General features: G+C 44.8%; 1 protein-coding gene across 1 annotated transcript; it reads left to right on the forward strand.

Moving 5' to 3' along the window:
• The first annotated feature begins 240 nt into the window (after positions 1-240).
• Positions 241-7,532, forward strand: LOC130099511 (sialidase-3-like). Its single transcript, XM_056265223.1, has 3 exons — positions 241-483; positions 621-1,535; positions 7,425-7,532. The coding sequence occupies exons 1-3, from the start codon at positions 241-243 to the stop codon at positions 7,530-7,532; spliced, it is 1,266 nt and encodes a 421-aa protein (XP_056121198.1).
• The last annotated feature ends 5,793 nt before the right edge of the window (positions 7,533-13,325 follow it).

The following is a 13,325-nucleotide window of genomic DNA, read 5'->3' on the forward strand; positions in this document are numbered from 1 at the left end:
TGAAACCAAGCCTAAAACGGTTCTTGTTTAAAAGTTTTGACCCCCTCAATGAAAGTCTATAGGACTTTTGTCAAGCCAACATAATACTGAGAAAAGGTCTAAAACCATTTTGATTTGATTTGAGTTGGTATCTTAAGCAATGTAATTCATACATTCATACACGTGGCTGAAGTGCACGGTGATACTGTTACTGATACTTCCACTATTTATTCTTTCTGTTTATAGGGCTAGAATTTTACAATGGGTAACAATACATCTTCAATCAGGAATTCAATTCCTCCCAACGACATAACAGCAACAACATTATTCGAACAGGAGCCAGAAGTTCATAAAAAGCAGGTGACGTACAGAATTCCAGCTCTCATCTATATCAGTGCCAAACAAACCTACCTTGCCTTCGCTGAAAAGCGGAAAACTTCTGACGACACTGATGCAGAAGTGCTTGTGATGAGAAGAGGATGGTGGAATGACAAGAACATTGAGGTACCAGGCATGTTTAACCAAAATCGTAAAATATTTTTCATAACTGACAATTTACTTAACAACTGAACTATTTCATAGATTCTTTACACAGTTTATTAAAGGCATAAACAGTCATGATGTCGTGTTTTTTATTTCAGTGGGACAGTGATCATCTGGTGCTCAATTCAGCTCTTCTACCAAACCACCGCAGCATGAATCCATGTCCGGTCTATGAGAAAGATTCGGATACACTCTTCCTGTTTTTTATTTGTGTTCCCTTTGGTGTCTCTGAAAATGATCAAATGATAAAAAAAAAGAACCAGGCACAACTTTGTTACATAACCAGTAAGGACACTGGCAGAAGCTGGAGTGATATTGCGAACTTGAACGATGTGATCAGTGAAAAGGAGAAACACTGGGCCACCTTTGCTGTTGGACCAGGACATGGTTTTCAAATGGAGAGCGGGAGACTGATTATCCCAGCATATGTGTATTACTTTGATTCCAAAAGTGCTTCATCCTCCCCCATATCACATGCATTTGCATTCTACAGTGATGATAAAGGAAGCACTTGGCATGTAGGAGATCAAATGGAAGATCTGGAGTCTGGTGAGTGTCAGATGGCTGAGATCATGGACAAAGGTACCAGTACACTGTACTGCAATGCTCGAAGTAAATCCGGCTACAGAGTCGAGGCTCTAAGCGTGAATGGTGGAAAAACATTAAAAGAGCTTAAATCTGCACAGCTGATAGAGACTGGGAAGTATGGTTGCCAAGGCAGTGTGCTGAAAATTATTTCCTCTGATCAGAGTACTGGAGATCAGAGTACATGGCTGCTCTATTCTCATCCATCTGATAAAAAAGAAAGAAAGGATCTCACAATCTATGTGAATAAATCACTGTCGGATCCAATGCAATGGACGACCATGAAGTGCATCAATGAAGGTCCAAGTGGATACTCAGATCTGGCAGAGTGTGAGGATCAAAAGTACATTGCCTGTCTCTTTGAATGTGGACAGAAAAGTGAAATTGAAAAGATAGACTTCAAGCTTTCCGATATCAACAACACTACGGTTTATCCAAGTCACAAAAATTGTTGTCTTTTGTAAAAAATATTGTGATTTTCTTTTATTTTTTTCTTGCTAGAGTTAATTTGTTTTTATTAATGAAAATGGTGGAATGTTAAAAAAATGAAGTTGGAAATACATCCGTTTCTTAATTCAAATAGCAAACTATCATAACCAACCAAATATGCTTTTGTTATTTTAAGTGTATGCCAATAATTCTGAAATATTTCTTTTTAAACCCTATATATTCTATTCACCTGAATTATTCAATGTGTAAACAGTAAACATATTTTCATTAGTTTAGCTAAATTGTTTGGTAATTTCATAACATTACATAAAAATAAAATAGCTACTTTCTCTGAATGATGTTGAAAACTCTTTTTGTAAAATACTTATATGGAAAATGGAATCTAATTAAACAGAATAGACTCATACACCGTGTCAAAATCCATTAGGGCCGGTTCACACAGAACGCATTTTTGCATTTAAAAACACGGGCCCTATTTTAATTATCTAAGCACATGGTCTAAAGCGCAGCGCGCAAGTGCAGTTAGGGCATGTCCGAATCCACTTTTGTGCAGCGCCTGGTCTAAAAGGGTTGTCCCTGTTCTCTTAATGAGTAATGGGTGTGTTTTGGGCATAACGTGAAATAAACTAATCAGAGTCTCATCTCCCATTCCCTTTAAAATCCAGTTGCGCTCGCGCCATGGCGGATTCGCTATTTACATGGAGGAATTTGCAAGCGGAAAACTGAACGCTTTACAGCGCAAACAAATCTGCTTGTGCATGAGGTTAAAGGTGCTCTAAGTGATGTCGGGTAACGTCACTTCTTGTTGACGTTTAAAGTATTGTCAAACAAAACGGAGGCTAGCTAGACCCTCCCCAGTGTTGTGTGTAACACGTTACAAAGTAACGCGTTACAGTAACGTAACTACTTTTTCGGGTAAAAAGTAGTGTAACGCTGTAACAGTTTTAACTCTGTTACCTTAGCGGTTATATTTCTCCACTCCATTAGGGGGCGTTAATCATCTTCATAGATGAGTATTTAACCAGGTACTATACCTGAAGAAGTAGGCAAGCATGTGGATAGAGGAAGCAATGGCTTTCTTGGGCTATTCCGTTTGACTTTATAAGGTCCTATGATTGAGGAATGTGTTTCCTTTTTGGTCAATCAATGGACCTTTTTATTCCGGTGCTTTCTTGTATGGGTGAAAGTATTTGCTTCACCTAACTTTTTGCTTGGTGGTTTGGTGCCTGGATTATGACGCTTGGACGTTTAATGTGTGCACTAGAGGGTTTGGATTGCACTTGTGGAAGACAGGAAGACACCTTTTCTATCTACAACCTTGGGATTATCAAATTAACAGTACTGACTTTTGCAAGGACATTTCCTCCATTACCAAGCCTTGTCGACTCCACCATAAGAAAAGTGAATCATTCACTTTTCCAGTGCAGATTCCCTTAACGCTTAACTTTTCTTGTGTGATGATTGGTGTACCTGGTGTTTTACTGTTTTCTACCTTGTTTATTATTGGTTTTTGTTTTGTTTTTGTATGATGTAAACCTTTGAGATTTTGGGTTGGTGAATACATTATAAGCGTAAAGCTTGTGTCTGATTCTTCCGAAATATAGCTGTGTAAACCAAAGTAAACTAGTTTTTTTCATCTATACCTAAGCCAATATTAAGTCCTACCATTCCTACTCTGATATATAACTTAAGCCCAAAAGGGGTAACGGTTATAACGCGCTACTACTGAAAATTTGGTAACGAAACGCAGTTCCTTTTTCAATTCGGCGCAACGTTACTTTCCCCAGGGACAGATTATCTGTCCCTGGGATTTGACAGCGATCTCCGTCATTTCATAGATTTGACCGCGATCGCCATCTCTGTAGTGAACGCCCCAGAGAGAAATGCACATAATGGATTACATAATCAGAGAGTAGCCTATTTCTTTTCGTTTTGAATTGTTTCGTTTAAAGACATTTCAAGCGTAAATTCTATACGTTGAGTTTCGGTTAATTTATAATGAGATGCTCCAGTTCACGTGCAAATGCAAGTGACCACGCCAGCGCTTCCATGATTATATTGTCTCCTATATTTGCTTCTTACTTGCAGGCATTTGGTTGATAAAAAATTGATTAAAATTAAGATACAATTTATAGAAAACGAAATTCGCTTTAAAGAAAGGCTTTCTTCAAAACAAAACTTAATGAAGTGGTCAAAATCATGTCTGATTGACTCAATGTCTCCCGATATATTGCGCATCCATCTTACTCGCGCTGTTCACTTTTCATAATCAGCATAGATGGAAAAAAAAATAACATTATAATATTTTAACAAATATGAAACTAAATGGGCTTATTTAGCTACAACACGTAGGCTATAGTAGGCCTACAGACTCTCTATTTGTATATTGCTGCACATTCATTTAATTCTGAATTTTGCACACATAAGTTGAAAGGCATTTGTTTAAAACATATCTGCAACATTTATCAAGTTCACGGATAATTGTGCATGCATTTATTAATCATTATGATACTAAAATCATAATAAAGTAGGCTATGTACAATGTACAAAAAATCAGATGAGCCCAGAATATGAACGCAACGTGTTTACTTACACGTTAAGCATTTTCCTCCCATAGAAAACCATTATAAGAACGCTTAATTTGGCTTAATGCAGATTAGAATGTCCCCTTATTATGTCTAAATAACAAGATAAGTTTTCTTTTTTTTTCTTCACCATGCGGTTCAGGACTTCCATAGAATACAGCCTGAATATAATTACTTCCAGAAATGATTTTTGGGGGTGCTTTGGTCTTTCTTGGGGGCTTTCTTTCTAGCCCCTCCCTAGCGCCGCCCATGCATATGCCTATCCATTAACCGGCATTTCTTCATAAATATTAACATTTTTGATAAATGCATTATGCATTTATGGCATTATATGGCATTATGCATAGTAGAACTTTATGTTGGCCTACACATTTAGGAACAGATATTGGGTTCTGCCCAAAGTCAAGCAACATAAAAGTAACGTAAAAGTAACGAGTAATGTAAAAAGTTACTTTCTATATGGGGTAACTAAGTAAAGTAACGGATTACTTTTTTAAAGAAGTAACGAGTAACGAGTTACACTACTTTTTAAAAGTAACTTCCCCAACACTGACCCTCCCTCCTCCTCATCCGCGCACTAACCCCCCAAACCCCGCCCCCAAGTCCTTCTTGTCGGTTATTGGCTGGAACAGTTTGTTATGTTTCGTGGTGCGGGTTAGCCCAGTTTGTTTTTGTTGCTGTTTGTGGAGCCTGGGCTGTCTACAGAGATCGTGTTTCTTTACAGTGTGTTCAGGGGACAGGCAGCCAGCGGATAGTGAGGAGATGTTTGCTGTATGTGACAAAAAATGTTTTGGCCTAAAAAACATGTGACATTGCTAAGAGCACCTTTAAAGCGCAAGCACACAATCTATGGGACAAGCCGGATTCCACCATATCTTTATGTACACAACATTAATCTTTTACATTGTAATCCTTTTATTTTTTATATTTGGCATGTTTGTGTGCTGCCCTGTGTGTGTAATAAGCAGAGTCTATATTAGGCGCACATTACTAACACGCTCTTTAAATAACAAAACAAATATTGCACCATTGACTTTAGACCAGGTTTCAGTTGGTCAATGGCGCAGTCTATTTCAGTTCCTTAAAAATAGCGTCGCACCAACAATGCGCCTGAACACACCTCGTTTTCAGACCAGCAGCACATGATGCACAGATGTGCGCAAATGCATTCGCTATTTAAACAACGTGGTGCAGGACGTGAAAATGAAAACTGCGTCGGGCTGAAACTAACAAAACACACTTGCGTCGTGCCTGGCGCTGCATTGCACCGGGTGTATGATACAGAAAAAGGCAAAAAATGATATTCCTCCTGTTTATGTTTTATCATAAAATCAACCATATTTTATCATATAATCAATCATATCTTCTTGTGTTGGTCATCATATAATCAGACACATTTTTATTAATGTTCCCTTTGATGATTTTGCTTCTCAAATACATATATCAATGATGTATCTATAGTTTTACATATCTATAGACTTATGCTAACCTTATGTTCTGAATATGTTCTGAAGACGTGGGCAACTGATTCATGGAACAAGTTGTTTTTCTGTAAGTGTTAAAGTATAGAGTATATGTTTGTGCCATATCTACAATATCCAAAAGAACATCTTCACTCAGATACTAATCTGCATGAGTACAATGTGCCTCTGTGATTTGAGGTATAATACCAGAATTTTCCATCACGTGTTGTCTAGAAATATGAAAAAATATGTTTTTTCTGTCCTTTTGCCCCAAAGGTGTTGAAACCACCACAGTCTGCTATCTAGTTTTGTGGGCCGAGAGGTCACAGTGCTCTTGTGCATAACAAGCAGGAACTTCCCCTTGCTTTCCTGATCAACCAAGTGAATAAGAAGTGTGACATGTTTCCTGGTTAGTCAGTGTCTGTTTCAGACTCAAACCTCATTCTTTCTCGCTCTCTTACACTTTATTCTAGATTTTTTACTTAGAGATAATAGAAGTGATTATTAACTGTTATGTACAATTTTCTTTATTATAATTTGAATTCTGATTATTTGCCCACCCAATCCGGTAAACATGATGGATCCGTATGAGAGCTCAAATCCCCATTGATGGGCTGTAACTTGGAAATCGTCTCTGGTTACTTGCGTAACCTATGTTCTCTGAATAGGGAACGAGATGCTGCGGAAAGCGCAGTGGGATATTCTCTGAATGTGCCGATTGTCTGAAGCCTTATAGAATCACGCCAATTCATTGGCTGATGGCGTCCGCGCGATATGGCTCCGCCCCGACGCTCTTACGTCGCATCATTACATATTCGCGCGCGCCATCTGCTCCTCAGATTTCTCTGCCGAAAAGAAACTGTCAGCAGCGCGAGGAGCTTGGCCGCTAACGCAGCGTCTCGTTCCCTATTCAGAGAACATAGGTTACGCAAGTAACCAGAGACGTTCTCTTTCATAGGTTCACTCAACGCTGCGGAAAGCGCAGTGGGAACGGACTACCAAACTCGCCAAGCTAGAGCGCTTTTATAACTGGTAGATAAAAGAGACAACGACCGAAATGAGTTCAAACAGAAAGAACCTGGGAACCCGGGGTCATGTCAAGATCCAAGCTATAGAACCTTACAAAAGTGTGCGGAGAGGACCAGCCTGCCGCAACACAAATATCCTCCAAAAGTGCTCCTCTGAAAATAGCTTGAGAAGATGCTACACTTCTGGTGGAATGTGCTTTAATGCTAAGAGGTGAAGGCAAGCCACGCACCCCGTAAGCCAACGAGATAGCCTCTGTGACCCAGTGAGAAATCCTCTGCTTTGATGCAGCAAGCCCACGGCGGCTAGCACCGAAGCAAACCAGAAGCTGGTTAGATTTCCTCCAACCGCCTGAGCGGTCTACATATATCTTAAGAGAACGAACTGGGCAGAGCAAGTTAAGCTTCCTATCTTCCTCAGACAAAAATGGAGGAGGGTGGAAAGCATTAAGGTTAACTACCTGTGAGCGGAAAGTTGAGGAAAGAACCTTGGGGACATACCCTGGTCTCGGCCTCAAGGAAACTTTGACCAGGCCAGGGGCAAAGTCCAAGCAAGACTCGCTAACAGAAAGAGCTTGTAAGTCTCCCACCCGCTTTAATGAGGACAAAGCTAACAAAAGAGAAACCTTGAGAGTCAGAATCCTCTCCGGAGCTGACTCCAAGGGCTCAAAGGGGGCTTTCGTCAAACCCTCTAGGACAACAGAAAGATCCCATGAGGGAACTCTAGGGGAGCGAGCCGGTTTCAGGTGCTTCACCCCACGCATGAAGGCAGAAACTAACCTTAATTTGCCCAGGGGAATCTCATCCGATTCCCTATGCGCTGCAATGGCCGCGACATAAACTCTGAGAGTGGTAGCGGCTGCTCCAGCAGCAAACTTCTCCTGCAGGAATTCCAGTACTGAACCAGCAGGGCAGTTAACTGGGCTCCTATCACGTGCTAAGCACCAAGTCTCAAACACCCTCCATTTGGAAGAATATAATCTCCTTGTAGAAGGGGCTCTAGCACTCGCAATGGTCTCCTGAACGTCAGTTGGGAGACCAGAGCTTAATGCCGACGGCCTCTGATCGGCCAAACATACAGCTTCCACATGTCTGGGCGAGGATGCCATATCCTGCCCTGTAGCTGGGACAGCAGATCTTCCCTGACCGGGATCCTCCAGGGGGAAGATTCCAGTAGAGGAATTAGCTCTGAAAACCATGGCTGAGATGGCCAGAACGGAGCTACCAGGAGGAGGCGGACTCCGCTCTCTCTCACTCTGGCCAAGACCGCCTGGATCAGTTTGATGGGCGGGAAGGCATAGAGTTTCTGCGTTGGCCAAGGGTGAGCGAACGCATCTATCCCCAATGGGGCCGGGGGACTCAGGGAGAACCAAAGCGGGCATTGGGACGACTCTTGAGATGCAAAGAGGTCCACCTCCGCCTCTCCAAAAACCTCCCAGATCAGGGCCATCGTCTGGCAGTTAAACATCCATTCCCCCGATCTGAGTTTCTGTCTCGACAGAAAATCTGCTGCGAGGTTCAGAACCCCTCGGACATGAACCGCTCTCAGAGATAGGAATCTGCTCTGAGACCACAGGAGAAGGTGACGCGCATGCCTGTCTAGGGTGCGCGAACGAGAACCTCCCTGCCGGTTCACATGAGACACCACTGCCATGTTGTCTGTTCTGACAATGACATGGTGACCCTCCAGAAGAGGGAGGAAATGATGCAGAGCCAGAAAAATGGCTCTTAACTCCAGGCAGTTTATGAGCCAAGAGAGAGCCTCTCCGTTCCAGACCCCACATGCTGGTCTGCCCTCGAAAACCGCTCCCCAGCCGGTGAGAGAGGCATCTGTCGTAATCATCTGGCAACGAGATACCGCACCCATGCTGACCCCTTTCCGAAGAAAAAGAGGGTCCCGCCAAACTGACAGGGCTCGAAAGCAACTGCGCGATACCTTCAGTAGGCGAAGGGTTGACCCGGAGGGTCGAACCCCTGAGAGTTTCACCCACCACATGAAGGGTCTCATGTGGAGTAGGCCCAGCGGTAGCACGGAGGAGGCCGCAGCCATAAGGCCCAGCATCCTGCGGCAGGTGCCCACAGACACATGATGGCCTAGCAAAAAACGAGCCAAGCATGTCATCAAGCTGGAAATCCGTGCAGGGGCCAAGCGGGCCTGCAGGAGAACGGAATCCATGTTCACCCCCAAGAAAACGGTGCTCTGAGCCGGAGCAAGAACACTCTTCTCCGAGTTCAACCTCAAACCGAGAGACTGGATATGACTCAGAACGATGTCTCTGTGGTGGGCCACTAGCTTCCTGGACTGGGCTAAAATAAGCCAATCGCCCAGGTAATTTAGAACACGGATGCCCTGGAGCCGCAATGGGGCCAGAGCTGCATCCATGCACTTTGTGAATGTCCTCGGGGCCAGAGATAGGCCGAAGGGAAGGACCCTGTACTGGAACGCCCTTTCTCCAACGGCGAACCTGAGGAACTGCCTGTGTCGCTGTACAACCTGGATGTGAAAATAAGCATCCTTTAGGTCTATCGTCACGAACCAATCCCCTGGCCGAATCTGAGATATGATAGCTTTCAGCGTCAACATCTTGAATTTCCCTTTGTAAAGGGCGAAGTTCAGTCGGCGGAGGTCCAGTATGGGACGCAAACCGCCGCCCTTCTTCGGGACCAGGAAGTAACGGCTGTAAAAGCCCCGCTCGGTTTCCCCTGGAGTAATCTCCTCTATTGCTCCTTTGAGAAGGAGGGAAGAGATTTCCTGCTGAAGTACAAAAGCCTGAGTGGCGCTGTCTACTACAGTAGGAAACACCCCGTTGAAACAGGGGGGATTGCGGCAAAACTGAAGAGTGTAGCCGAACCGAATTGTGCGAAGAACCCAAGACGATACCCCTGGTAAGCGCTCCCACTCTGGAAGGAAATGTGATAGAGGAGGAGGTATGTTGTAATGCAGACGACATACCTGAGTGAGGGTAACGTGCTGACGCTTCTGGAGTAAAGAGGTTGACTGTGCAGGAGGGCCATCGGCGTCCTGACACGTGATGGGAGGCATCGATGCTGGGGTCATGGTGACCAGATCCGCCTGCTCCGGAGGAAAACGGAAAGTGCCTCCGAGGGTGCGGCCGGCAGTTATAGAGAGTGTGGGGGGTGAGGGGAGAAAGCAGAAAGCGTCTCCTTCCTCCCGCACCGGACTGAGTAGAGAAGGTGAAATATGACCTGCACTTCGAGACACTCTGAGTGGCGAAGGTGACAGGGCAAGGAAAGGAGAGCTGGGAGGTGGGCAGAAACGCTTGTGCGGTCTGACCCAACCTTGAGGAAGCAGAGGAGCTCTCCTTTTTCTGACCGGAAGGTCAGGAACGGCTCTGGGCCGCCGGAGCAGTCGGTTTGTCGGACCGCTTCAACTGGAGGCGCTTGTGAGGCCGTTGACGGGGAAACGGGCGACCGCGGGCTCCCCAAACCGTGGTAGGTGTGGGATGCCCCGGTTCGCTTCTTCTGGAAGAGAACTCCGGTCTATGAGAGGGACGTTCTCTGGGTCGCACCGGGGGGGGGGGGGGGGGGGAGCAGAAGGTTCCCTAGCCCTCCTGGGCATGAACTGTCTGAACGCAGCCGATTGGGATTTGGAGGAGCGGAATTTCTCAACCACTGTGTTGACCGCCTCACCAAACAACCCCGTTTGAGAAATGGGGGCGTCCAAGAGGAAAACCTTCTCTTTGTCACGGATCTCCGTGAGATTAAGCCACAAGTGGCGCTCCACCGCAACAGAACCAGCCATAGAGCGACCTATAGCGCGTGCGGTATGCTTGGTGGCTCTTAAAGCTAAATCCGTAGCCTTACGAAGCTCCTTGACCGCTTCAGGAGTCACGCCGTCGCCCTCGTCCATTTCCTTCAGGACGTCCGCCTGGTAGGCCTGAAGAATGGCCACAGTGTGCAGGGTCATGTCTGCCTGCCCAGCCGCCATGTAGGATTTCCCAATGAGAGAGGAAGTAGTCCTACATGCTTTAGAAGGGAGGAGGGGGCGCGACTTCCAGGACGGCGCAGACGACGGAGCAAGATGGTCGGCTAAAGTTTCCTCAATCGCCGGAATGGCGGAATAGCCCTGTTCCACAGAGCCTACCAGGTTGGTAAAATCAGCAGCAGCCGCATTAGTGAGGCGCGAAGAGAAAGGCTGCTTCCAGGATCTGGAGATCTCATGATGCAGATCACTGAAAAATGGCAGCTTCCTCCATTGAGGCCTAGAATTAGGGCCACTGAGAAGCCTTTCGTCAAGTTTCGACGACTGAGACTCACGTGGCTCGTCGGGCCAATCAATAGTGAGCTTCTCCATAGTGCGCGAAAGCACGTCAACGAGCTCAGCGTAGGCTGCAGTAGACCGCGCTTCCTGGCCGCTCGGCGGGATAACCTCGTCGGCGAGAGTAGGCCCGAAATCCTCGGAGTCGGAAGCCTCGGTAAAAAGTATATCCTCCAGCCCGAAAGAAACCGCGTCGCGTGCTCCCGGGCTGGGGCGCAAATAATCGTGTGAAAATTCGACTGGCATGCCTCGCGTGTGCCGAGGGGAGGGAGGGAGAGAAAGAGCGGGGCTCGTCTGCTCGAACTCCACATCCTCAAGCGCTACATCCGAACCCCATGTCGCGGATCCTCGAGAGGCCTCGGGAGCGCGACAGGGGGAGACGAATGATTCCCTCTCAAAGACCGCGAGCCGCGATTTGAGGGTTTTGAGCAACAAATTTTCACAGAATTTGCATTTAGACGATCCTATAACTGCCTCACGTGCATGTGAAAAACCCAAACACTTAACGCACTTACTGTGTGGGTCGTCGTTAGCAATGTAACGAGCACATGGCGGAGTACAGCGTCTGTAATCCATGGCAACTTCACCGTAAGGAGAAACAGAGTTCCGCTTGAACAGTCGCAGAAGCGCCGAGAATAATCCTTAGATGTAGCTCAGAAAAATCACGAGCGAAGGGCAACGTGACCGCTTCGTTCTGAAGGTAGAGAAATCTGAGGAGCAGATGGCGCGCGCGAATATGTAATGATGCGACGTAAGAGCGTCGGGGCGGAGCCATATCGCGCGGACGCCATCAGCCAATGAATTGGCGTGATTCTATAAGGCTTCAGACAATCGGCACATTCAGAGAATATCCCACTGCGCTTTCCGCAGCGTTGAGTGAACCTATGAAAGAGAACACCAGATTTTTGTTGGACAATCGCCATGTGACGTGCAAGATGTAACCACCAGGGGGCCCCCCAATCGAGTTTTTTATTTATTTATTTATATTTTTTACATGACTTAATCAAGTGACATAAATGAATGAATACATATGAATTAATTCAAGACAAGAAAATTCTGATTTCATGATCAATATATCTGCCTACAACTGCTGCTGTGTCTGCCAGCGCAGTAGTCATGCGCATAATCTAGACACCTCGCGCGTGCATAGACAATTCCGTTAACACTTTGAATAATCATGTACTAATACCTGAATTAATAGTTACTTCAACATTAACTCATGATTAGTGAATATATGAACTAATCATGAACCAATAAAGAGCAATCCTTAAAGGGGTCATATAATGGTACATGCACTTTTACAAGTTGATTGTACTGAAATGTGTGTTGGCAGTGCCTGTACACAAACATCATAAAATGATAAAAATCCATCCAGTGTTTTTGTTTTAATCTTTGCTTTAATCTTAAATGTTTTCCCCTGCCTTGAATCGAGTTGTTCGAGCCTGTGACGTCACAAGCTCGCACGCCCCTCCCACGATTGTTGATTGACAGCCGCGTTTCAACACAGACCCGTCCTCGCTTGTGAGCCAGCTGTCAATCATAGTCCGCGCGGACCGGCGCGGTCATTGTTGATATGCTGGAGCACTGTCTATGAGCAGAATGGCGTCTAAGCGATTGTGGTGTTCTGTTCTTGGGTGTAATAACGAACACAGCAGTCATTTTAATGTTCCTAAATCCGAACCGCTGAAGACGCAGTGGCTGAGTTTATTTTCGAAGGGAATATTCCCCACGAGCAACGTCAATGCTTTCATGTTTGCGCGAATCATTTCACACACCAGACTGCTTATAAACGAGGAGGGTCAGTATAAAGCTGGTTTTGCCAAGAAGCTGCTCCTGGACCGGTACCAACTATTCGTGTTCCTGCTGAACCTCCAAAATAACTGAAGTGAGTGTAACGTTTTATTAAACACCTTTAATATTTATATTAATCTTTGCAAATCGCTAGATGCACGCTTCACAATGAATGCGTCTAAGGTTTACACTCAGGGTACATTACGGCATGTTTTCTATGTACGACGTTCTCAATATAATTCATAATCCCATGTCTATAATGAACAACGCGTTATGGTTATTGTGTTACAAACGGTGTACACAGAACAGAGAGGCGGGGTGAGCAAAGCTCATTATCATTTAAAGTCATATGCACTGAAACGGCATGCTGAAAACCAGGTAAAATAACCAGGTTTTGACCAGGTAAAATAAGTGTTTTCTTACAATACTAATGAGAATTTTTAATTAAAGTATATTACAAAGTTTTAATTTAGACTCTAAAGAATCATATTAGCTTGTACAAAAATGGCATTATATGACCCCTTTAACTACAACAGGAGTCATACTGATTCATGCATGAATAACAGCAGCCTTAAACATGTTAGTACATGTTTGATAGTTAATGCATTAATTAACGTTTAGGGGT

Source organism: Rhinichthys klamathensis, unplaced genomic scaffold (genome assembly GCF_029890125.1).
Source record: "Rhinichthys klamathensis goyatoka isolate OS25496 unplaced genomic scaffold, OSU_Roscu_1.1 h1tg000230l_1, whole genome shotgun sequence".
Classification (NCBI taxonomy): Eukaryota; Metazoa; Chordata; class Actinopteri; order Cypriniformes; family Leuciscidae; genus Rhinichthys; species Rhinichthys klamathensis.

Excerpts from the sequence above, each read along its gene's own strand:
- LOC130099511 (XM_056265223.1), top strand. The coding sequence starts at position 241 with ATGGGTAACAATACATCTTCAATCAGGAATTCAATTCCTCCCAACGAC. Across the intron at positions 484-620 it reads GGAATGACAAGAACATTGAG|TGGGACAGTGATCATCTGGT; the intron begins GTACCAGGCATG and ends TTTTTATTTCAG. Across the intron at positions 1,536-7,424 it reads CCGATATCAACAACACTACG|GGGAATCTCATCCGATTCCC; the intron begins GTTTATCCAAGT and ends TAATTTGCCCAG.